The 24,767-nt window shown below is 33.2% G+C and overlaps 1 protein-coding gene across 1 annotated transcript; it reads right to left on the reverse strand.

The window, feature by feature from the left end:
* Positions 1–23,372: 23,372 nt before the first annotated feature.
* On the reverse strand, positions 23,373–24,386 carry LOC128215266 (probable G-protein coupled receptor 139). Its single transcript, XM_052921973.1, has one exon. The coding sequence runs from the start codon at positions 24,384–24,386 to the stop codon at positions 23,373–23,375; it is 1,014 nt and encodes a 337-aa protein (XP_052777933.1).
* Positions 24,387–24,767: the final 381 nt, after the last annotated feature.

The following is a 24,767-nucleotide window of genomic DNA, read 5'->3' on the forward strand; positions in this document are numbered from 1 at the left end:
GATCCATTGTGGTCATGTACTGACCATGACAAATGCGCATTTAAGTTTCAAGACTCTAGACCACTACAAAAAGATAAAATATGTGTCGGTGACCATACCCTTAACCATCTTTTTAATGATTGATATATGAGATATATGTTGTCCGAAATAAAAAAAGTATTTCGGATATGACCAAACAAGGATTCAATAAGTCTAAATTCATTGAATTGTGATAAATAGAGAGAATAAGTGTTTGTTTCAGTGTAAGATGGCAATATATTTCACCGATTGAGTATCAAAAGCTTAAGTTAAAGAATGGCTTTGCCGCGAGTGAAATATTTACTTTAGGCGTCCACGAGTTGAACAAGATAATGCAGTCTTCCACTTAAACAAACTCTTTTATCTCGTAATTGATTTATCAATATAATTTTATGGCACCGCTTTTTCCCAATAAACCACTGAAAATCCTGAAATAATGTTCACTTACCCATGGCACTGAATAAATGACATACATGTTTCAAAACTGTTTGTAATTACAAACTGATTTTATATGTAAATGGCTAATTTACTACCAGGGGGCGTACCAAAATACTTATATTTCGGGGTCATTAACGAAAAGTGTCAGAATTTCCCAATTAAACTAAATGAAATATTTGTCTATACCTTATCATTAAATACTATTAAATAATACTTTAAATAGATGATATGATTTGTGATTTTAGTGTATAAGAATAGTTTTAAAAAGTAAACCGAACGTTATCAGCCATCGTTAAATAAGTCCTCCCTTTTAGAATGATTAGCCGTTTAAAGCTCGCTTACTATGCATAGTGCGTAAGATGCCATTTTTTAAATTTTCAAAACGGAGGAAAAAACAAAGAAAAACCGAACGGAGTAAGAATTATATCAACATATATATATATATAATATACCAATCGTCCTAAAGTTTAAACGCTCATAAACTGCGCTATAAATATAAATAAAATAACCATTTTCGAACAATCTAAAACTTTTACAAGCATGAAAACACTAAGTAAATGTATTTTTAAAATATAAAAATAACAAAGAAAGTTAGATTTTTTTTAAAAGTCAATGTGTATTCTTAGATCGATCAGTTTAATCAAATTTAGTTAAAAGGCTTAGCGGCAACCTATTCCAAATCGATTTATTCACAAGATATCAAAGGGACTAGAAACCAAATGATACAACTGCAAGAAAAAACGAGAATTGTCAAAAGCTTACATAATGACTGATGTATCACATCGCTTATGAAACATGTATCTTTTGAGTTTTTGCGTATGTTTTCATTTTTAAAATATACTGTTTTTTTAATCACGTATATCCCAGCTAAATTAAAAATAGCGTCGGTGTATGTATCTGTAGTAACCACGTGCCTTTACATGCTAAATATACACTCTATGAACTTTGTGACCATTATGACGCTATTTTAAACGGGTAAACTCAGCTGAGGCAGACGAAAATTTCTTTTAATCTTGTAAAATACTGTATTTTAACATATTGGGACCATCTGGTGGCTGGTCAATTTAAGGAATATTTCAAACGTCACAAACGAGAACCACTCAACGACAGTAGCAACACAACGTAAATGCAATTATTTGGTTGTTAATAATAACAGAGGTAGCCTTTTGCAGTTAACAGTTTGGCTTTCAAAAAAAACAACTAATATGTATTTGGTTTCATGTCCTCTGTATGTTTTTCTAAAGTCTATTTTGAGAAAATCTATTGTTAACATACGGTTGAAAAACGCTGACCACGGCAATATCGGTTAACATGTAAATATCAGCCAGAGTTTTACAACATTTATTACATTTGTATTAATCTCTGTTTATTTTGCTTTCCTAATTTGATTTTTATTGATTAAAGCCCATGCTGTAAACCATTTTCTGGATGATCTTTGGGCGTTTTTTTAACTGTTGCACAATGATGGATAGGTTAAACAGGTGTTAATGCAATTTCTTTCTTGAAATGGCTGAGTGTTTGTATGTGTGTGGTCTGTATTCGGTGTTCGTAATGTGTATGTGGTGTTTATTTGTATTTTTCTATAGTTCCTTGTCCTTAAAAGGCGTACTTCGTGCCTCTGAAAAGGGTTAATTTCTGAATTCTCGACTACTAGGCTTGTCCCTGTACTGTTTAATTATATTTTTAATGAGGTAACAATAAAACTCTTTTCACCTCAGTAGTTCAAAACCTTATTGATTGCTTTATCATCATTAAATGTTTTACACTTGGCGAAAATAAGTGAACAAACAAACAATGCGGCTTAAGAATAAAGAGCACAATAAAATATATATGTGTCTGAATGCATCGTACCTTAGAGGAGTGAATATCTGTTGCTATAACTGAATTCAATTTGCAGGTGTTATCAGTAGCTTGACTTAAGTAATTTTTTTTATAGAATCGTGTGAGTATACGTTAATTTATATTTTTTCTGTGTAGTTGATTTTGACACCGACACGGCTTTTAAATTCCATTTCGCTTCCCTCTTGAAAGTGTGAGCTTGATCGATCCAACTCAAAGCTTCTTACTCCCTACCAGGGGTAAGGTAGAAACCCAAACAGCAAAAGTTACTGATGACTAATATATAGATGTATCATATAAGTGTTGTCTTGCGAATATTGAATTTAGGGCAGGTTAGCACGTTCATATATTGTATTTTCCAGACTAATAGCACTTTCTTTGGTTTTGTCTGACGTTAAGATCAAGCACCAGGCTTTGGTTACTTTCTATCAACAGCAGCCAGTATTATCTTTGATTCCTACACAGACACTGAAGAGTTCTGCCGCCACAAACATATTGATAAGAAAATATTAAAAGCAATGTACTTTCTTAAGTTCAGTTTCAATTTTGTCCATGTTCGATTGAAAATATTTATTTAAACCAATGAGACCTGGAAGTTAGACGAAAGCTTAATTGTAACAACAAGTTTAGTATTTAAGTACAATGCTATGAACTAAAAGTGCACCGCATGTACCGTTAAACGCATGTAACGATCGAGTGAGAGGAAACACACTTGTTTACAACGCCTAATATGGGGCAACAAATCCTTACTTGTACAATAATTGCTTTTATGCATGTTCCAAGACCAATGAGCAAAGTCGTAGAGGATGTCGAACTGGTATGGATGAAGGGAAAAAGAAACACATACATTTGAATGAAAAAAAAAAGGAATTTATTTTAAATTGCCATAAAATATCATTGAGTGGAAATGAAAAACATGTTTTACTATTTCCAGAAATTGAATACCTGGACAAATCCACCTCGTGAAAAATCCGCTAGAAGTTCGCTGATTGGTCGCTAAATATAGTAAGGCATTATTAGTCACATGTCAAAACCTGCACATGATACTGTAAAAAAATGGCTACCAGAATGAGATGATGAGCGTTGAAACTCTTATGTGTTTAATTTGCATTTATGAAGAGATTTTGCAATAAACCTCACCTTGTTATTCCTCTTATAAAGTTGATGTTGATATAAACATACTGTATTCTTTTAAAGGGACTCGCTCATGTTTTGTAAATACACTTTTTTATGACGAAATTTATTAGGATGTGTTAAAACTAAAATACTGACGGCTGAAACCCTTCATCAAATGTTGATATATGTTCAAATATTGTCTTTGATGTCCACGATTTCGAATAGCGATAGTAAATAAAAAGGCTTAAAGGTTGAATTATCCCTCAGTCGAAGTAAGAATCCTTGTGGGCAAGCGGTTTAGTTGTGAGTTTTCTAATTTAATCTTGAATGTACCGTCGTGGGGTTTGCTCTGCACGAAAACCAGGATTTGTTATAGTTTCTTTAATTGTATTTTTTCTTCAATTTCGGTATCAAAGAATATACTAATTATAATTTAAGTGTTTCAGATGCATAAGCGTGTGAAAATAAATAGATCAAAATACGAGAAAGTCGCTTTTAAAATTACGTGCGTGACCCTAACTTGACGATAGAGTAGCAGTTGTATGCGAGCGTATAAAAGTGTAAAGAGTTTTTTTTGTTTTTATGCAATATTCTTTTCACCCATAAGGGCATTAAGAGTTCACAAGACAACACTCGCGCGAACCATCGTGCCAACGAGTTCAACATTACTTCCACCACTATCGTTGTAAAATGAGTGTTCCGGCCGACTGCGACCATTATCCAGGCAATGTCCTCAGTAAATACAAGGTGAGTGTGGTAGTTTGAATAAGACTGAGAACATTTTATTCAGTGCGAGGAATCGCGTGGCTTGAAAGGGGTTATCACATGAGTTATCACGGGTCAGAACCGATGTAAATAAACAAGTAAGGGACCAGAAACTCTTTGAAGTCACGTTATTTCTCACCCTAGTAGTTTAAGTGCATAAACGGCAATTGATACAAACGATCGTAATCATTAGTTATAAGTTTTTGAATAGTTACGAGACCATTGTTCCAAAATCACCTATTTTTGGTAAAAGTGAGTCTGAAATCTATAGAGAATACTAGGTTAGTGCCGTGGATGGAGGAAGTTTATCTGGCAAGGCGGAGGAATTTATCGGGTGAGCCGAAGGCGAACCCGATAATTTCTGCAGCCGAGCCAGATAAACTTTCTCCATCCACGGCACTAACCTAATACTCTATTTATCCTGTTACTTTGTTTATTTAAACACTATAATTAACCTTAAAATTATTCAGTTTCTTTAAAAATAAGGGGGACAACTGTTTTTCCCTGATGCCGTCATCACACTCGGTATCCATGTATAAATCGTTCCCGAAATAGTTCTTAAAACTGTTCAACTTTTTTCAATACGCTTTCAGTCAAAGTCATTGCATTTTAATACGTCAATATCAATTCAAATCATAATAAAGGTTTAAAAATGCATACACATGAATCAGTCACCAAAAATTATATGATGATGTAGCAATTATTCCGTCACAGAGTACAGTACACAGGTCATGGTTCAAGATCACGAGTGTTTACAAACAATCACCACATGTAAAATGGATTTCATTCGCGTTGATAGTGTTGGATGTTCAAAACTGCAACGGGAAAGAGATAATTCATTTCTGTTGTAAGTGAGATTTTGTCATTCACCACAGAAATGGAATTTACTATCGTTGAATGCTGCACAGTTTCCAGAATTTGCGGGTGGGGTAAGATTTTCACATCAGATGTAGATTTTCTGGTCGATTGTTTTACCAGTGTCAATATTATGCGGAGTGATGGGACTTTATGGGCGAGTGATTGTTAAGGTCGATTGTTGGCGTACTATTGATTTGATACTGAAACATTATTTGTGCTTTTCCTCTGACATTTTAGAATTGAAAAGAAGTCCTGTTTTCGCGGTCACATGATTAACTGACTGTAGAGAAACATCACGTGATCTACTATCCTAATAAACTAAAATTTACACGGCACCTTGTTATTGGACCGATTTGTATGCAAGTGACAAGATAAAAACCATTACATTGATGTTTAAATCGATTTCATTAGTTCTATGAAAGAAAGTAACAAAGCAATTATTGCTTGAGATACATAATGTCTACAAAGCTCAAAGTCTAAGACAACACTCCCTACAACACATGTCAATGCTTTGCTTTTAATATGATTATATTTAATCTCCTTTTATGTGTAGACTGACACGATAATCCTGAGCCATACATATAAAACTCCGTAAACTGTAAGTTACAACCTTCGGCGAAAATCTCCGTTATTAACATTTGTGCACTGTTTTATCAATACATACAGTTAGATATGAACGTTAATACTTTACTGTTAAACTGTTAAATTGCTTTTCCCCTCGTTGGCAGAAAATCCTAAGGGCAAATATGCGCATGTGAAGGCAAATACTCACGGGAGAAACAATTGTGGGCGAACTTGCCCCAAGTGAAGTGATGGTTCAAATTAACCGCATTGCTAAATGTTGGTCAGATAAACGGGCTAGATGTGTTAATGATTCTTGAATGCTGCTTTAGTCGGTACTATAAAGCACTAATCTGGCTGTCAATGAACAGTTTCAGTCAAATAGAGACGACAGTCGGAACACCTTGGCCATTATCCAACATATATGACCTCAAAAATAATAAAGATCTTAAAAAAATATTGTGTGTGTAAAACATATAGAGGTTGATTGTTGTTTCAGTGTAATATAGCATTAAATATCATCGACTATGCACTAGGAGAAAGGAAAGCTGCAAAGTCGTATTCCATTTTCAAAGGCAAAAAGATAATACTTTTTACAAGAAGAATATAACTGACATAGCTTCCCAAAAACAAATAAATAATGAGATTTTGGTTATAATCTTGGCTACATATCTTGATTATTTTGCATTTGACAGCTCTCTCGTCATTATTTACAAACACGTTTAACTCTCATTTCGCCAACATTGAAAAACAAAAAAACCCGCAAATATTTGTTTTATTGTTTACGCCGTTTCAAGGTAATTCTATTGAACAATAGTGGGCATTATCATCCGTAATAAAGAAAAAAAATCATGTAAAAGTGCAGTTTAGCACGCTATCTCTTTTAACTCATGGAAATCAGTTCAAGAGGCGCCTGTTTATTTTCTGAGCATGTCTAAGACGTAACAAAAACAACAGTTTGTTCCGGTTTCTCTCGCCACCTTATTTCTTTGCACCCTTCATGAATTTAGTTATTTTCCCAAAATGAACTTGTTCTTCCCGTTATATTTATCCTTTTAGTTTTTGGTTTCGGTAGATTTTTTTTGTACTGGCAATACATATACTTTTTGACATCTTTATTTGACTGTAAATCAAACCCTTACGGTATGGGTATTTCTTTTTTTTCTTTTTGTATATCGATGAGATACCTAAACGTACTGTTAAATAAAAAAGAGATTTTTGTTAACATTGACCCAGACAAAATTGCGACGGTTCATGATGTAAAAATGTCATTCAGACGCAGACACCTTAAAAAAACTCGACCAACATATCCTAAAAAATACAGTGAGATCAGAAAACAATGTTTGTCTCATAATTTTCCATATGGGCAATTTAGGATTACAATATCATTATTTAAGATAAAATATTTATTTATGTTTAGAGACCTTTGAAAATACAATAAACAAGGTCAGAAAAAGGTAAAATGTTTGTAAGAAAAATGGGAATTGCTGAACGTAACCACTAGTTAAGCGAGAGAGTGAACAAATTTCGGCAAAAGTATACAAATGATATAGTGAAAAAACAACAACAACAAAACAGAAGATCAAGTGGGTCAAGCATGTTCATAAGTTTTTGAAATCAGCAAAAGAACATACAGATGGAAAGTAGCTTATGTCTGATATGTAATGATCAAGCTTTGATTCAGTACGGTCTATGCCTTTGAAATGTGAAAAATGAATACTACATCCTACTTAATGCAAAGTACGTGTGCATTAAAAATGAATACTACATCCTACTTAATGCAAAGTACGTGTGCATTAAATAAATTATTAGTCCGTTTTTATGGCTACCAGCCTGTACTGTCACATAAAAAAGGATTCACCACGACACTTTGCAGACAGCATATTTTTATTTTGACTTGTATAAACAAACAAACAAAAAAAGGCCAAATCTTTATTTTGACCTAAGTGTAAATAGAATATATACAATCAATATGTGATACCCAACCCCTTACAACATCGTTTATCAGTGCATCTACGTGGTTACAAATACCGAGACATGCAACCAGATGATCATGTTATCTGATAACTTTGGTCATCAGCTTATTATTAGGGACATTTTGTACTCAGTTCCTATGATTCTGGCGCTCTAAAATGTGAGCAGATATTTGCAGATGGTTTGACCTGCAGTTGCTCCCAGCTGTTTTTGAATACGACCAATAATTTATGATTCATAAAAACATATTTTTCGTTCCAAGAATAGTAACGCCATTGTCGTAAAAAAGCTGAGCGCTTGTGTAAATGTTGTTGAGTAAAAAACGTGTGTATTTCAGAAAAGCTTCTTTGATTTTACATTTGCAGAACAACTTCTTCAGTTTATTGAGTCGCTACAAGCCCAAAAGCAAGAACATACCATGAACTATTATTTGATTAAATGCATACATACATGAAATCAAACAAATTGACAAACAAAGAACAGAAATATACAGAGTAACACTTTTATCGAAACAATTAATAGTCGAAAAGTTAAATGGCCCATAAGTTGAGGAATGGAAGAAATCAAATGTTATCATTTTCGAAATTTGGAAATATTTTCACAAGCATGAAACGAACAGCATGTCTTTTTTAACTGAATAAGAAAAAATGAAATAAATAGCCGCAGTATAATCTTTCCTTTCAGCTTCTGTAATCAAAGAGTGAATTGAGATCGGATGTTAAACTGCTTTGCGCTGGTTTAGCCTTAACCTATCCTAAATGTATTTATTGATTAATTGAAACGTCACAAATGAGAATGCCATATCGTCAGCAGAATCACAATGCATATTATTAGCAGAAGAGCGCCGACAATATTTGATATTACTTTAGAAATATTCCAACTGAGGGACTAGTTCATAAATTGCACAACAATGCTTTCAATAGTTTCCACGTTGCATGATAAAATATGAAGTTTAGTATGTTTTATAAAACTTTACACTTAAATTGATAATGAAACCTTAAATTATAATAGCCCTGCTTATCATTTTGAAAATTTTGATTTCAAATACCAACTCAATCATAACAACTCGGCCATCTCCGAGATAGATACAGGCCGAGGTGTTCCGATTGATATCAACTTCCGCCCAAAAAGATGAAGGTTACACGGTACTATTACAATATCCTTTATGTTTGTAAACCTCCTACGCAGTAATCTCCCTTGGTGACAGCAAAAAATGCCGAGTTTTGAAAAATTAACCTTGAGCTTAATTGTTTGTTTTGTAAATGTCATTCAAAAGAATGAACTCCAGATAATTCCCTCTTGATGTATAGTATTTTTATCCCCGTTCTATATACTCATATGAGTGAATTGTGTTACAAAAACTTATACAAAATATAAAGCACGGAATTCACATAACATGCCGGTACAAATAAAAGGTGAATTTCATGCTATTGAAATCTATGTATTAGACCATTGACTCTATTTCTTCCGAAGAAACGTATGTATATTTTTGTTATAATTTAGTTTTAACCGGAGGATTAACTTGGGAAAATAAAACAGAATATCTATAATTCCGGGCTTAAACTATTGTAACGATATTATTAACCATAATGTCCTTCGAGCATATGTGCTCCCAATATAAACAAAATTATTTTTATTGAAATAATAACAATTTTTGGTTATCTGCATGCACGTTTTTCTTCTCATTTCATTGCGCCGACTTAATGCTATGCATCAACTTTTTTCTTGTAATTGTTTGTTTATAAATATTTAACTAGTGTGTCTCTAAAGTATGAGCAAATGGGTGCATTGGGTTCTTATCGGGTATTGATTGCTTAGGACAACAGTTATCCAGAAATTATCAAATGTAGAAGTCTAAATATTGGATTCAAAGGCAACTATAAAAGTAAAACGTATTACATTCAAATGCTTACAGATCTTCCATCGAAACGAGATATTTTTTATCTATAGATGTGAACATGTTCCTTGTTTAATCTGTAAACGGTTAAAATGTTTCACTGCTCGGCAACATGATTTATTCTTAACAATAAAACTGATATCGCTCATACAAATAGGTTTATTAATATTCCATATATCAAGAGATAACAATGTCAAACTTAAGTTTATCAAAGAAGATTCTTAGACTGAAATGCTTGTTTCGCCACGACAAAATACGTTGATTGTAATATATTTCCTGTACATATCAGCTAGAATTTTACAAGATCGGATTCGTATTTGTAATGTATTTTTGTTTTTATACCCTCGTTCAATTACTATTGATCAAAGCCCATGATTGCTGTTGCGATTAATAATAGACTATGCAATTGTAGCTGTTGTTGCAATATTAAATCTTTAAATATCGAAATGTTTATAGGGTTTTCTAAGGGCCTCTTGACTTGAATGTTGGATTTAAGTATGAGCAAGGAAAGACAGATGTTCCCGCAATTTGTTTTAGAGAAATAATAACAAAATATGAATCACAATCAGGATTTCGCTCTGGTTAGCCAGCCGTTGATAATGCTTTCTGTCTCCAAGCAATGAATCATATAAATATATATGATATCAAAGAAGGGGGTAAGTTTTATTGTTTAAACGTCGACTTTTGTAAGGCGTTTGATAAAATAAATCAACAGGGTTTATTTAGAATCGGTACAAAAAGAAGATATTAATGGAAAGTTCTTCCAAGTTTTAAGCAAATGAACAAAATAATTTTGTGTAAAAGTACCAAGTCTGTGGTCTCTGAGGTACAATCTAATACATATAATAAAGTCCGAATGACGATAACCGAATTCTTGAAATGTAATATAGGGACGAGACAAGAAAATAAGACAAAGCCGACCATTTTGCATTGTTCATTGGCGATATATCGTCTTTGATATGAGGGTGATGTGGTTCCGAAACTTTTATTACAAACTAAATTAATGATATTATATGTCTGATGCTCGCCGATTATATAGCTAGCTGTGCTGCAACAGCGAACAAATTACGACAGTTAAATGATATTGAGCAATTTTGTGCAACTACTGGTATGGACGTTAATTTAGACAAGACAGAAAAAATCGTTTGCAGAAATGGCGGACCGCTTAGGAACTACAAAAATGATTTTTAATGGAAGAAAAACAAACAAAAACTGTCTTGCTATTAAAACACGGGGTTACTACCTACTCCACAATTACAGTGGAGGGCAGCAAATGTTAACTTATCTGCACAAAAGGCATTTTATTTCGATATATTGCATATGGAGAAACATTTTGAAGCATTCGCCGTGTTATGGGTCGCATATGTGGGGTTATAAATATATTGATACCATAGATACAGTTCAAAACAAATTTTGCAAGAGACATATTTATGTTAAAAAAAACTCATGTATAACTCAGAGAAAACGTGGACGTCTTCCTCCCTGTGTTACTTACTTTCTAAATTACATTAAGTACTGATGTAAGCTATTTACTATGTCTAATCATAGATACCCTAAACACTGCTAGATTACGCCGGACGAAATTGCTGGGCATCCAACATTATATCCTTGTTATTCACACAAGGTTTTGGTTTGGACACGTTTGGATTTCACAAGATGTAAGAACTATAGATATATTTATATATTATTTTAGACAACGATTCTTCAACGTGTTACCATTATAAACATGACAAAACATTGTAAAATACAAAAAGGTACCTACATCTTAAAAACACCATTACAATATAAGATTGCTTTTGCTAGATTTCGCCGTTCAAGCCATAAACTAAACATTGAACTTAGTAGACATAAGAATCCCCCAAAATATGAGATACTTTGTATATATTGTCTGAATCATGTTTTGACAGTTATTAATTGCGAATATCATGTGTTCTTTTAATGTCCCAAATTCGATATTTTTCAAAGACAAAATATTTTATTTGGTAGGCATCCGGTATATTGAAAATGAATTTTACTCTTTTACGGCTACTGAAAATTATTATATAATATTAATATTAACAATCTATATACCATTTGACAAACATGTTACATTCTTATGTTGCAAATACTATACTTTGTATTTCTAAATTTTGCGTACTTTGGGCTGGTGTCCTTTGTTTACTTGAATCAACTGAATTGAATTGCATTAAATTGATAGTTAAAAAATACCTTCTTTTAATAGATTTTTTATTGACAACACCAACTTTTACATTTGGCTAAATGAACCAACATTTTCAGGAAGTCACGAGGGACATAAACCATGCATTACTGTTTTATTTTTAAGCAGACATTATGTAAGTATATATGCAGGGTCGGTCATGAGACGTCAAAATTAGAAGTTCAGGACATTGTCAGAAACATGCCTATATTTTGTTGGCATAAAGACGACATTCAAATATTCAAATTGCTGTTTTAACGCATGCTTAAAACACAGTGTCTGCTTAAATTCATAGCAGCATGCATTGCAACATTTATCTAAAGAGAGCACATCTATCTCAATTTATTTGACATTTTCGTAAAACTCTTTCGACGGTGGATTATTCGTGACAATGAATGTGTCACAATACATTTGGGTATGTAGAAGAATTTATAAATGTATTTTACTTGCAAATAAAATCAGTTCTTTGATAGTGCAGCACCTAAGGGATTGCAATTCGAATCTGATTCTTGAACATTCGTAATCCTACTATGAAATGTGTTTGTGCATTATCTGATGAATATTTCGTTGCAAAATTATAATTCATGTTTTTAATTTTTATAGCTTAAATGACTGTAGATGTCATATACGTAGCTAAAACGATGCCGTGCAAAATATTTTTTTACTTAACTATCAAAAAAGCAATACAACTATACCTTGTTCTTAACGGGAAAATAATTACTTTTAGCAATCCTTCTCGGTAATTAGGATGCGGAGTCTGAAATATAAAATTCAGTCTAGTCTGTGAGGCTGATTTGAATTACGGGGCCTTTGTCACAGCATACACTAGAATATGATTCAAAAGCACGTCAATCTACGAGGAAACGATATGCACTCACTAAATGAGAAAAACAATAAAATTCTATTTTAAAAATGAGTTTATCAATATATATCATACTACTTCCCCCCCCCCCCCCAATAAACCACTGATCATCATGGAATAATGTTCACTTACCCATGAAACAAAGTGAATGACATAAATGTATCAAAAATGTTTGTTATTATAAACTGAATTTTATAAGTAAATGGCTTACTTACTACCAGGGGACGTAACTAAGATGCTTATATTTCGGAATGATTAACGCTATGTGTCAGAATTTATCAATTTAACTAAATACAATATTTGTCTATAGTCTTTACCTAATCAGTAAATACTATTTAATAATTTTAAATAGTGACAGATTTGTTTTGTGATTCTAAGTGGATTAGGTAATTTAAAAAAAAATAATCGATCGTTATAAGCCATCGTTTAAGATGACATCCCTTTAAAAATGATCTGCAGTTTAAAGCTCGTTCACTACTTAAAGTGAATGCCGTGCCATTTTTTTATTTTTTTTTATTTTACATTTATTGTTTAATGAAAAGTAAAAGAATTGACAACATTGGATTTCAAAATATTTGTTCAGATCTTATTGTCATAAATTTTGATTAAATAATAAAGTGGATTATTGTCCATTTCAACACCGATAACTTTAATTCAGGTCGAACTATCTTTAAGCGACTTACATGCAAAAGTGCAATTAAGCGCTCTCTCTTTTCTTAACTCTTGGCAATCAGTCCAAATGGTGCCTCTTAAACTTCTTCAACGTAATAAAAATAGTTTTTGTTTCCGGATTCAATCGCTAAAAATATCTACAGAAACTATGGCCCAATTTCAAAATATTCACAGAAATAAGACCCTCTTATCATTATGTATTGTTTTCGCAATTATTTTATTGTTTTACAATTTTTGAAGATTTTAACTTTCAACTTCATAAACTTATTCACAGTAACAAAATGCACTTTTGCCCCATTTTATTTAACTTAACTTAAATGTTGTAAGAGTAATGACCCTTTTATCTATGTAATCAAACACATATTTTTCATGTTTTATACAAAACGGGACGAAAAATAGTAACACATGTGGCGTACAGGCGGGCGAGTGTTTGGGCGGGCGGGGTTCATGATTTTGTCCGATATAAATAACTAAATATCCCTTTGTTAAATCGTGACAAAATTTGGTCAAAATGTGTATATGCATAAGTTTGACAAGTTGGACAACCAGCCATTATCGCTGAAGTCAATAATGAGTTATCACCCTTCAATGAAAGAAATTGTTTAAAATTGGTATTGCCTAATCGCTTGCCACAATTAATTTAATCGTCATTGCCAAACTTCCGCCAAATTTAGTCAGAATGTAAATGGGCATAATATCTTAAACAAGTTTAATAACCAGCCATATCGCATTTGTCACTCAGGAGTTATCGCCTTCCTATTATAGAACAATAACCTGATGTTGCTCTTGTCCGATGAATAACTTTACAATCATTTGTCCATCACCAAATTTGGTCAGAATGTTTATGAGCATTACACCTTTAACGAGTAGGCAACAGGCCAAATTGCTGTAGGCATCCGAGAGTTACTGTCCTTTTAATTATAAAAATGTCAAGAGCACTATTTAAGTTTTACACAAGATAATGATAAAAAAAATGAATTGTTTTCGGTAAACTTCTTGTACCGGCTTCACCCTCACTTTGTTATTGCCAACTTTTTCTGACTGTTGATTTAATTCCTTTCGGAGTATTTCTTTTCCGTAGTTTTCGTTTATTGATATAGATGCATGAATGTACTGCTTTTTAAATTTTCTAGTTAACATTGACTCAGACAAAATTACGACACTTCTTAATTCAAAAATGACATTCGGAGACAGCTAACCATAAAAACGACCTTTGTTGGCCTTTTTATGTTTCGTGAATTAGAAGAAGGAGAACAAATTCGAAGAGCTATTAAAAATGGATTTAAGTGATTTTTAAAAATTAGCCATTCTCAAACCTCACCTCCACGGTAAAATCGAGCTTTTGCGGAAAAAAAGTTTCATTATTTCTACATTTTCACAATCCCCAACAACATATATGGGAAGAAAGTTGCTCCTGAATACTTACAATTAAGCAATGTTCGAAAAAAGTAAGTAACTGTAAAGAACAATAAAATTGTTTGAACAGGCAACTACTATTTAAGCAATTAAGTGACCTCATTCGGTGCAGGAGTACAACCAATGCGTCAAAAATGTAAACAAAAACAGTAAATCAAATAGATGCAGCACAACACAGTTTTTTTTATAAAAACATATTCAGCTTTAATAAATATTCAAAACGTATAAAGATTGAAAGTGGGCGTTGATCTGATGTTGTATAACCATTATTTTATTAATTCGCCTGTATTAAAAAATCGAATATAACATTGAGTAGCCACTTGATCTAATGTGCCCTAAAGCAAGCTTATAGTAATTATCAAACACATGGACGCAACAATTCCCATTTCTTTAAAATGTGAAAATTGATAACAAGATCCTTTAAAAATAAACTTATTTTAAAAAAAAAACTATACCATCTTAAATATGCTTAAACATGCAATATAAAGTACGTATACATCGAAACTAAATACTTTTAAATGATTATGTTGACATAGGTATAAACAACATTGTACCAACGTTTATATTGACCTACAATAAATAGAATAAACCATCAAGTGGTGATACCAAACAACTTACAACATTGTATATCAGTACATCTAGGTTGGTACAATTCCCGAGACAAACTACCAGATGATCATCCTCTCTGATGAATTTCATCTTCAGCTAATTAATAGGGACGTTTTGTGCTCTGTTCTATTGTTTCTGGTTTTCTAAAGTGTGTGTATATATATATATGCAGACGTTTTGATTCTAGGATGCTATCTTTTGTTTTTGGATAAGAACAATGATTACTAATTCATGAAAACAAAATAATCTGTTCCAAAAGATGGAGCCGTGTTGTAAACAATATTTGATCTTTATTTATGCTTTGCTTTTGAGACAAATGTTTTATTTACACATTTAGAAAGAACTGTCTTGTTTAGTTAAGTAAGTGGTTAGACGACTTGTAGCCAATGTCTCTCACATATGTTTGGCTTTTGTTAGTGGCATGGACGAACTTGACAAACTGACTAAAAACCAAAAAGAAACAAACGGCGTAAGAATGATGTCAACGTATATATAATATACCAATCGTCCAATAGTTTAAACGTTCAGAAACTGCATTATTAAAATAAATAAAATTAACAATTTTCGAGCAATTTAAAACGTTTACAAGCATGTAAAATCAGAAATGAAACTTATTCTAAAAATCTAAAAATAACAAAGAAAATAAGACTACATATTTAAGAAGTCATTGTGTATTCTAAGATCGATCAATTAAATCAAGGTTAGTTAAACGCTTACCCAACCTATCCCAAAATTATTTATTTACAATGTATTTATTTAAGGGACTAGACACCAGATGATACAGTTGCAAGGTAAGAATAAAATTGTTAAGAACTTACTTAAACGAATATATCGTGTATTGATCTTAATAACTGATGCATTACGTGGCTTACGACACGTGCATCTGCGTATTTTTCCAATTCTAAAATTTACTGGATTTGTTAATCAAGTTTGTTAGAAAATAGCATCGGTGTATGTATCTGTAATAACCACGTTCCTTTCACAAGCTAAATATACACACTATAAACTGGGAACCATCAGGCGCTATTTTAAACGGGCATACTCAGCTGAGACAATGACGAAATTTTCTTTTAATCTCTTAAAATGATGTATTATCGGCCTCATACAATTTCGTTTTGATAATTCTAGGCTTGTTATGAGGAAACTGTATTATTTTTTTCCGATTTTGAAACCATCTGGTGGCTGGTCCATTCGAGGAATATTTCAAACGTCGGAAACGAGAACAACTCAACGACATCAGCTTCACAATACACAATTTGTTTGTTTGTTAATAACAAAAGAGGAAGCCTTTTACAGTTATCAGATATGCCTTCAAGAAATGCAACTAAAAGCAACTGTTAGTTACGACTTAAAATCGTCTATGAAATACAGAGTATGGTTTTTGTTGCATTATTTTCCCTGTAAATATCATCCGTTTTCTGGGTGATCTTAGGGCGTATGTTAACTGTTGCATAATGATGGATAGGTGAAACCGGTGTTAATGAACTTTCTTTCAGGAAAAGGCTGAAAGTTTTTATGTGTGTGTGGTCCGTATTATGTGTTCGTATTGTGCATGTTGTGTAATTTGTATTTTTCTAAAGTTAATTGTCTTTTTAGCACAAATTTTGTGCTTGTAAAAAAAATATTATTCGACTACTGGGCTTGTCACTATAGTTTTTATTGTTTTTTAATGAACTTTCAAGAAAATTGGTTATTATCTATTTACATCAGTAGTTCAAAACCTTATTGATTACTTCACCATCCCCCCATGTTTTACACCTGGCGAAATCTGAATGAACACACAAACAATGCGACTTGAAAATAATAAGCATAATATATATGTCTGATTGCATCGTACCTTCAATGCTTTGACTGGATTCAATTTGCAGGTTATATCAGTATCTTGTCGTTGAGTATTTTTTTATAAAATGCATTTAAATACACGTTTATTTTATACTTTTTGTTTTTAGTTGATTTTCACACCGACAAGGATTTGTTATGTTCAATTTCTCTCAACCCTTGAAAATGTGAGCTTGATCGAACCAACATAATGCGTCTTACTCCCTACCCAGTCCGAGGTAAATATCCAAACACCAACACTTATTGATAATTTATTCATTCATGTATCATATTTGTGTTGTCTTCCGGGTTTTGAATTTTGTATAGAACGTTCATATATTGTATTTTGCTTACTCATTACACTTTTTTATTTTATCTGACGTTTATATCAATAATCAGACTTCGGTTACTTTTTATCAACTGCTCACAATATTATCTTTGATTCCTAAGCAGACATCGTATAGTTCTGCCGTCACATCATATTGGAAAGAAAGTGATACAAATAATGCACATTCTTTACTTACCGTTAATATTTTGTTAATTTCAAACAATGAGATTGGGAAGTTAACCGAAAGCATAATTGTATCAACAAGTTCAGTATTTGAATACAATGCTATGAAATAAAAGTGCACCACAGGTTTTGTTAAACAAATGTAACGATCGAGTGAGAGAAAACACATGTGTATATAATGCCTGATGTGAGGGCAACAAATCCATACTTGTTCAATAATTGCTTTTATGCATTTTCCAAGGCCAATGAGCAAAGTCGTAGAGGATGTCGAAAAGAAACACATACGTTTGAATGAAATGCGGATTATTTTTTTTTAAATGCCATAACATGTCATTGAGTTGGATAGAACAATATGTTTTACTATTTCCAGAAATAACGTATATGGGTGGACAAATCCGGCCAGAGGGAAACCTGCAATAAGGTCGCTGATTGGTCGCTATATAAAGTAAGGCAAGTCACACGTCAAAACCTGCACATGGTACTGTAAAAAATGCTACCAGAATGAGATGATGTGCGTTGAAACTCTAATGGAATTAATTTGCATTTATAAGAGATTTTGCAATAAATGATTCACCTTGTTATTCCTCTTATAAAGTTGATTTTGATGAAAACTATACTGTATTCTTTTAAAGAGACTGGCTCATGTTTTGTAAATACACTTTTTATGACCAAATTTATTAGGATGTGTTAAAACTAAAATACTGACGGCTGATCCCTTCAAAAAATGTTGATATTGATGTTGATGTTCAAAATATTGTCTTTGAAGTCCAAGATTTTGAAAACCGATAGTAAATAAAAAGGTTTCAAGGTTAAATTATCCCTCAGCCGAAGTAAGAGTCCTTATGGGCAAGCGTTTTTTTTTTTAGTTTTCTAATTTTATCCCGACTCTAACGGTGTTGATTCGCTCCCCATTTAAACCAGGGTTGTTACTCTTTAATAGCATCTTTCTGCAATTTCGGAATCAGAGAGTATACTAATTATAATAAAAGATGCATTACCGTGTTAAAAGTTCCAAAAACATGACCCAGTCCCTTTTTACATTACTAGCGTGACCATAACTTGACCATAGAGTAGCAGTCATAGGCGCGCGAAGAAGAGTCGAAAAAGGTCCTTTTGTTTCTATGCATATTTTTTTCTGCCATAATTAAAAAGTTCACAAGACCACACACTGCGGCGGACCATCGCGCCAACGAGATTTTACGACCTTCTGCAATCGCAAAATCTTGACCATTTTCCAGGCAATGCCCTCAGTAAATAGTAGGTGAGAGTGGTTCGATTATTTCTGGTAGTTTGAATAAGAGAGCATTGTAATCAGGTTGAGGAATCACGTGACTAGAAAGGGGTTCTCACATTGGTCACCACGGGTCACAACCGCTGTAAACGAACAAATAAGTGACGTGAACCTCTGATATGGCCTGATATATATAATTTATACAAATCTCCAAGCCTCAGACAACACTCCCTACAACACATGTCGATGTATTTCTTTTAATATGATTATATATAATCTCCTTTTATGTGCACGCTGACACGATAATCCTGAGCCATAAATATAAAACTCCGTAAAATGTAAGTAACAACCTTCCGCGAAAGTCTCCGTTATTAACATATGTGCACTGTTTTATCATACATTTTGATAGATAAATTACACTCGTAGGCGAAACTGCCTAATCTAGTCATGGTGTGGCAAATTTACCCCTGGGCAAATTGTTGCAAGATTAACGGGGTAATGATTCTTGGAAAAAGTATGCCGCTGCAGTCGGTACTAGGGGGCGTTGACGATGTAGCTTTAATCGTTGCTGCCAGTGTACAGTTACAGTCAAAGACTTCAATCGCAACACCTTGGCCATTATCCAACAGATATAAACTCGGAAATAGTAAGGATTTTTATAAAAAGTCCATCATGGCGGCGTATTCAAAACGTATGTAATTTCAACCGTCCATTGACAAACGGTCCTGAAAGTTCATTTTCAAGTTCCTACAATGCGCCAATAAGATACGAAGCAAAATCATTCATTTCAATACATTTTTACGTTATCGAATGGGTCAACATAGTTTTATGATAATTGAGTTAGTCCCCTCATCACATTTTCGGATATCTTGAAGCCAATTTAAGAGATTTATCCCGAAGCTTGCAGGAAATGGTCGAGTTGTTACGATTGCGGAGACTACTGTTTTAGTTCTTTCGATGAGTAACTTTTCTCTCCCGCAAGCTATTCCTGTTATCACCTCATTGGTGCAATTTGCCCTTAAACGGCAGTATAAAGGATAATAATTCGCCCATATTTTCAACTTTATTGAAATAAACAAAAACATAACATTCGAACAAAAATGACAACCTTCAGTTACATGAGTTCATACAATACTAGTCACTCATGCATAGTGACAAGTAAACTCATTTCTCCTCATATATAGACAATAACATTCATGAGTACTTAGTAGGGTTTTAATGTTAGTAATATTTTATAAGTCGTAGCATGTCAAGTAAATCCAGTAGTGTCAAGTAGAAATAGTAAATCTGGGTTTAACACATACTTTAAACATTGATATTAATAGCCTCATAATTATATATTTGTCTCATAGGGACATATATTTACCTTTTTGCGTTAGTGAACCTTTATAAAAACAAACATTTAACGTCAAGTATATTTTGAAAATGACAGCGAAATATACATATATAAGCAGTTATCTGAAAGCAGATTTGTGTTTTAGTTGCATGTAAACCTATTTTTATGACTTTAAAAATGGAAACAAATATATAATGTAATTAATAATAACGACTAAAACGGATAAAAAAATAATGCCTTTTGATGGCCATGAACAAACTAAAAATATATATCGAACGTGGGGAAATAAAAAAGCTGCGTATTAAATTAATGGGTGTTGTCATGGTAACATTTTAATCTAGAACAAGTCTAAATCATTATACTTGTTATGTTATTCATTTTAAGTTCTATACATAAAACAAAACTGTTATTACTTATACTTATTCATACTTTATAGTAATTGTGTTTCAATTTATTCTAATAGATATTTTTATCACAGAGTTTGTATATTAAATGTGGCCAAAACCTACATTTACTAAGACCTCAATAATTATGTAACGACTGTAAAGTAATAATAAATGGTTGAACGTGAATACCACTTTTTAGTGATATGCCAAATATATTCAGTCTTATGAGAAAAAAATACCGAAATATATAAATAGACGTGGCCAACAAATCAAATATTTGTACACTTATTATCTTAAAAATAAAAACATATAAATCTCTGAATAACTTATCAAAGTGTATATACTAGGCAAACATTTTAAAATTTTCCTTTCATCCATAATACTATTGTTTTGCTTTCCTGTTAACACTGTTTGATTATGCTTAAAACGTGGCTTTGCATAAGATGGTTTCATATAACCATGTTTTTTATGTTTTATGCAATAAACTGATATGAGTTCAGTTAAGCAAGAGAAAAATTGTTATTTCATTACAACCCATCAGTTAATAAGAGACAAACAAGAACGCCGATATTAGTGTCGTCTAAAGGACGCACATATCATTAAGTTAAAAAGCGTTGCTACAATTATGTGAATGGTGGTGTTATATTTGCAATTAATGCGAATCACTTCCTGAAATAATCAGGATATGTTTGTCATATGAATACATTTCAAAATATGCATTATTATATTTAAGTGCTTTGTTTTTGTTATGACGGTCGTCTGTTTCATATTACGGCTCACATTATATATCTCATAGCACAAATAAAGGCTTGGCAGAATTGTGTTAATATGGTTTTAGTTTTCTGATTCAGAGGCAGATCCAGGAATTGACGCAAGAGGGTGCGTTACTTAGAGGTGCAACCTTTTGACACGCGCCCCTCACTCAAAACCGAAACTAAATATGGTTTAAAATGTTGGCAGGGGGGTTGAGGGTTCTCCGAATAATTAAAGTCCGAAAATGTGCATTTTGAGAGTATTTAACTAGTTTCTTTTCCGATATTGAATAAAACCTGAACGATTTGAGGAGGGACGGGGGTCTGAATCCGCTAGAAGGCTTAAATGTTTCATTGATAGTTTCAACCCTAAAATAGTTAACGATTAAATTTATATTAAGAGTATTACGTCATGGAAGTATTTGCGTTAAAGTGTATGCATCAGGCGTAATTTTACTCAAAAATATATAATAAAAAACAGCACTATGTAGTACAAGCATTTAAAAAATATTATGGTCATGATCCATGAATACGTATAAGAAATATCACCACTTTATTTATTATTAACCAATGCTATAGCTTCAATAATGCTTCATATTACAATTGTGTGTAACCGTATCGCGAAGCTGTAATGTAGTGTTTGTCAAATGAAATAAAAGTAAGTTTAAATGGGCTGTATTCCGTATGATGAAATAGCGAAACAAAACATAAAATTGTCGAAGCTGACTTGAACTTGGTATCGATGTGTACAATGCATTGAAACTTTCTAAATGAAGTACCACATAGTTTACAATTAATTTATATTTCGCAGTTTTTTCGTATTTTTCTATTAAAAAAGATTACTAGGTATGTCTACCTAGTAGAATTCATTCCTTATGCGTGATTGGCTAGTCGATGTTGTCACGTGATATTACCAAGTTAGGTTTATAGCTTTTATATTCCAACCGTTTAAAGTAAGCCTCCGTAACACAGTGAATACGACACTGGAATGCATATTTGGCGACACCGGTTCGAACCCGGTCCCCGACTCGATCTTTTTTACAATTTGATAAAAAAGAATTAAATTATGATATCAAAGAGTAAAACATTTGATTAAACAATTGTCCTGCGATTCGTTACAGAAAAAAACTTTTTTTGGTGCCAAGATTCACTTTAAATATTAACTATTGTCTGTCACTACAGACAAACTGTGTCGGTTGTCATTGAAGTGTTCACAGAAATAATTGGAAATAAAAAAAAGCCCTACCTCAATATATTTTCCAAGAAATGCCCGAAAAACTACTAATTTTCTGAAGAGTACCTTTGACAATCGTTAATTTAAAAAGGACCGACCTGGGCCGATACTCTCTGAGGTCTTGAATCTAAGTTTGAGGCTAAGACTCAGAAATGCAAGATCTTAATTTTGTTGTACAGAATGTGACTTTTAGAGAAAAGACGGTAAAATGCTGTCTCTGTCACAAATTATCTGTTGTACAGCCAGGCACATATCTTCTGTCAGTCAAAATAAGTTAATGAATTTTGAGTCTGAACCTCACACTCAAGACGTTCAGGAATTGGACTGTGAAGTCTTATGAACCACGATTATGCCATACCAAATTGTTTCTATGTTTAGCGTCTGCGGGCGAATATGTTTTGGGCTTCTCGATCGAACGACAACAAAATTTGATATGATCAACGATCTTACCGGATATTTTTAATTTCTTTTCATTTTCATTCCGACTACAGAACACAAGTGTAAACTTATAAATTATACTACTACTCTGTACTAGTATTCTCGGCATTTCGAATAAAAATGATGCATTCTTTGTGATTCTCACAATCAACACACTTAAATACAACTCTTATTTGAACTCATTTTGCACTGGAATATTCTCAAAAAATAGTTATATTTACTTTTTTATAGATTTTTTGATTGAAAACACCCAAAACAAAAACAACAAAAGTTCGCGTCCAATTCTTGTCATTCCTTCGTTGATATGCGTACACGCCTTCTTGTTTATCGATTCAAGTATTAAATATGATTTCATTTGTAAAATGAAAACAGAGGGTGATGGGGATTTCAGATACAATTATGGCAAAAGATGCACAAAATGTGAAATTTTCAAACAAAATACATCTACATGGCATCAGTTTGAACTCTACTAAAATGTGAACTCATGTTCCCATCAGCATTGAGAATTCTAACCTTCTTTCTCGTACACAGCGTCATCAACACAGCCTTCATGTCTTTTCTGAACCCCGACCCTATAGCACAATATAATATGAAATTAAAGGCACTGTTCGCGTACAATAATATCCTGACTATCACGTGAACCAAACCCGCCGGACTGCTGCCCATGTGGGCGTGGTATACTTCCTGTATAGACACCGGAAACAGACAGACGAGTAAACTTATGCTGATAGCTATAGCGCGGATAGTGAAGGCGTTGGCTACTTTTGTTCTCGTTGACGCTTGCGGTCCACCTTTCCGGTGAATTTTCCGACTTTTTATCAGCTTGTACAAAATCAAAATGTTTCCGCACACGACGAAGAAAAATGGTACTATAAATAACACAATCATATCCAGCCACATCCAAACCGGGAAAAAATATTTAAAGAATGTTCCATTCGTCCGATCCATACTGCACGTGGTATTGCTGAACGCTGTCAAATTGTCGCGATCGGGTCGTAAGTCCGTGACGAACAGAAATGGGCTGTACATAATAGCCATGAACACATATACTCCAACGATAAACATCCTGACTTTAGACCGAGAGCACAAATATCTCACTTTCATTGGAAACCAAATACTCACAAACCGTTCCATGGTGATGAGAACAATTATCCATGAGCTGACCGATGGTCCAAAGTACGAAGCCCAGGCGAATATCTTGCAGAAGACGACGTTTGGTAATCTCAACCAGTAGTTCAGAACCTCATACGCCCACATTTCTAACGCGGGCATCGTGAGGACGATAGTGTCCGTTGCCGCTAGCGCTGTTAGTAAGACAGCAGTTGATGTTTCTCTATGACAGCCAAGACCCCACGTTAACATGCTCAGACAGTTTCCAACTAGTCCGAAAAGAATGACCGGTGTGAGCAAACACACGTTAAGATAATATCCGACCATTGTTTCAAACTGTAGATCCATTGTGTCGCTTATCTTAAAATCGTTGAAGCGACAAGTCACATACTCTTTTAACAGGTTAAAAATAACTGATGATTTTGTCCTCACTGAAACATCCAAATCTTGATTTTTTTTTATTTACACAACAATCTCACTCGTTCGTGGACATTTTCAATTCCACTTATAGTATAAATTCCTTATATTCAAAATCGCAATTAAACTACTGGTTTAACTATCCGGTCAAGGTTTAAAGTCCACCTGGCCACTTGCCTATTTCAAGGCCACTTACAATATAAACGAAGCTGTCGCGATGCGATGTTTCGCACTATGGTCATTCGAGCCGCTATGTGAAACAATTAATCTTGGTGAACCTCCCCATTAAACATCAAACATGCAAATAGAGTC

The sequence above is a fragment of the Mya arenaria genome, chromosome 13 (genome assembly GCF_026914265.1).
Source record: "Mya arenaria isolate MELC-2E11 chromosome 13, ASM2691426v1".
Lineage (NCBI taxonomy): Eukaryota > Metazoa > Mollusca > Bivalvia > Myida > Myidae > Mya > Mya arenaria.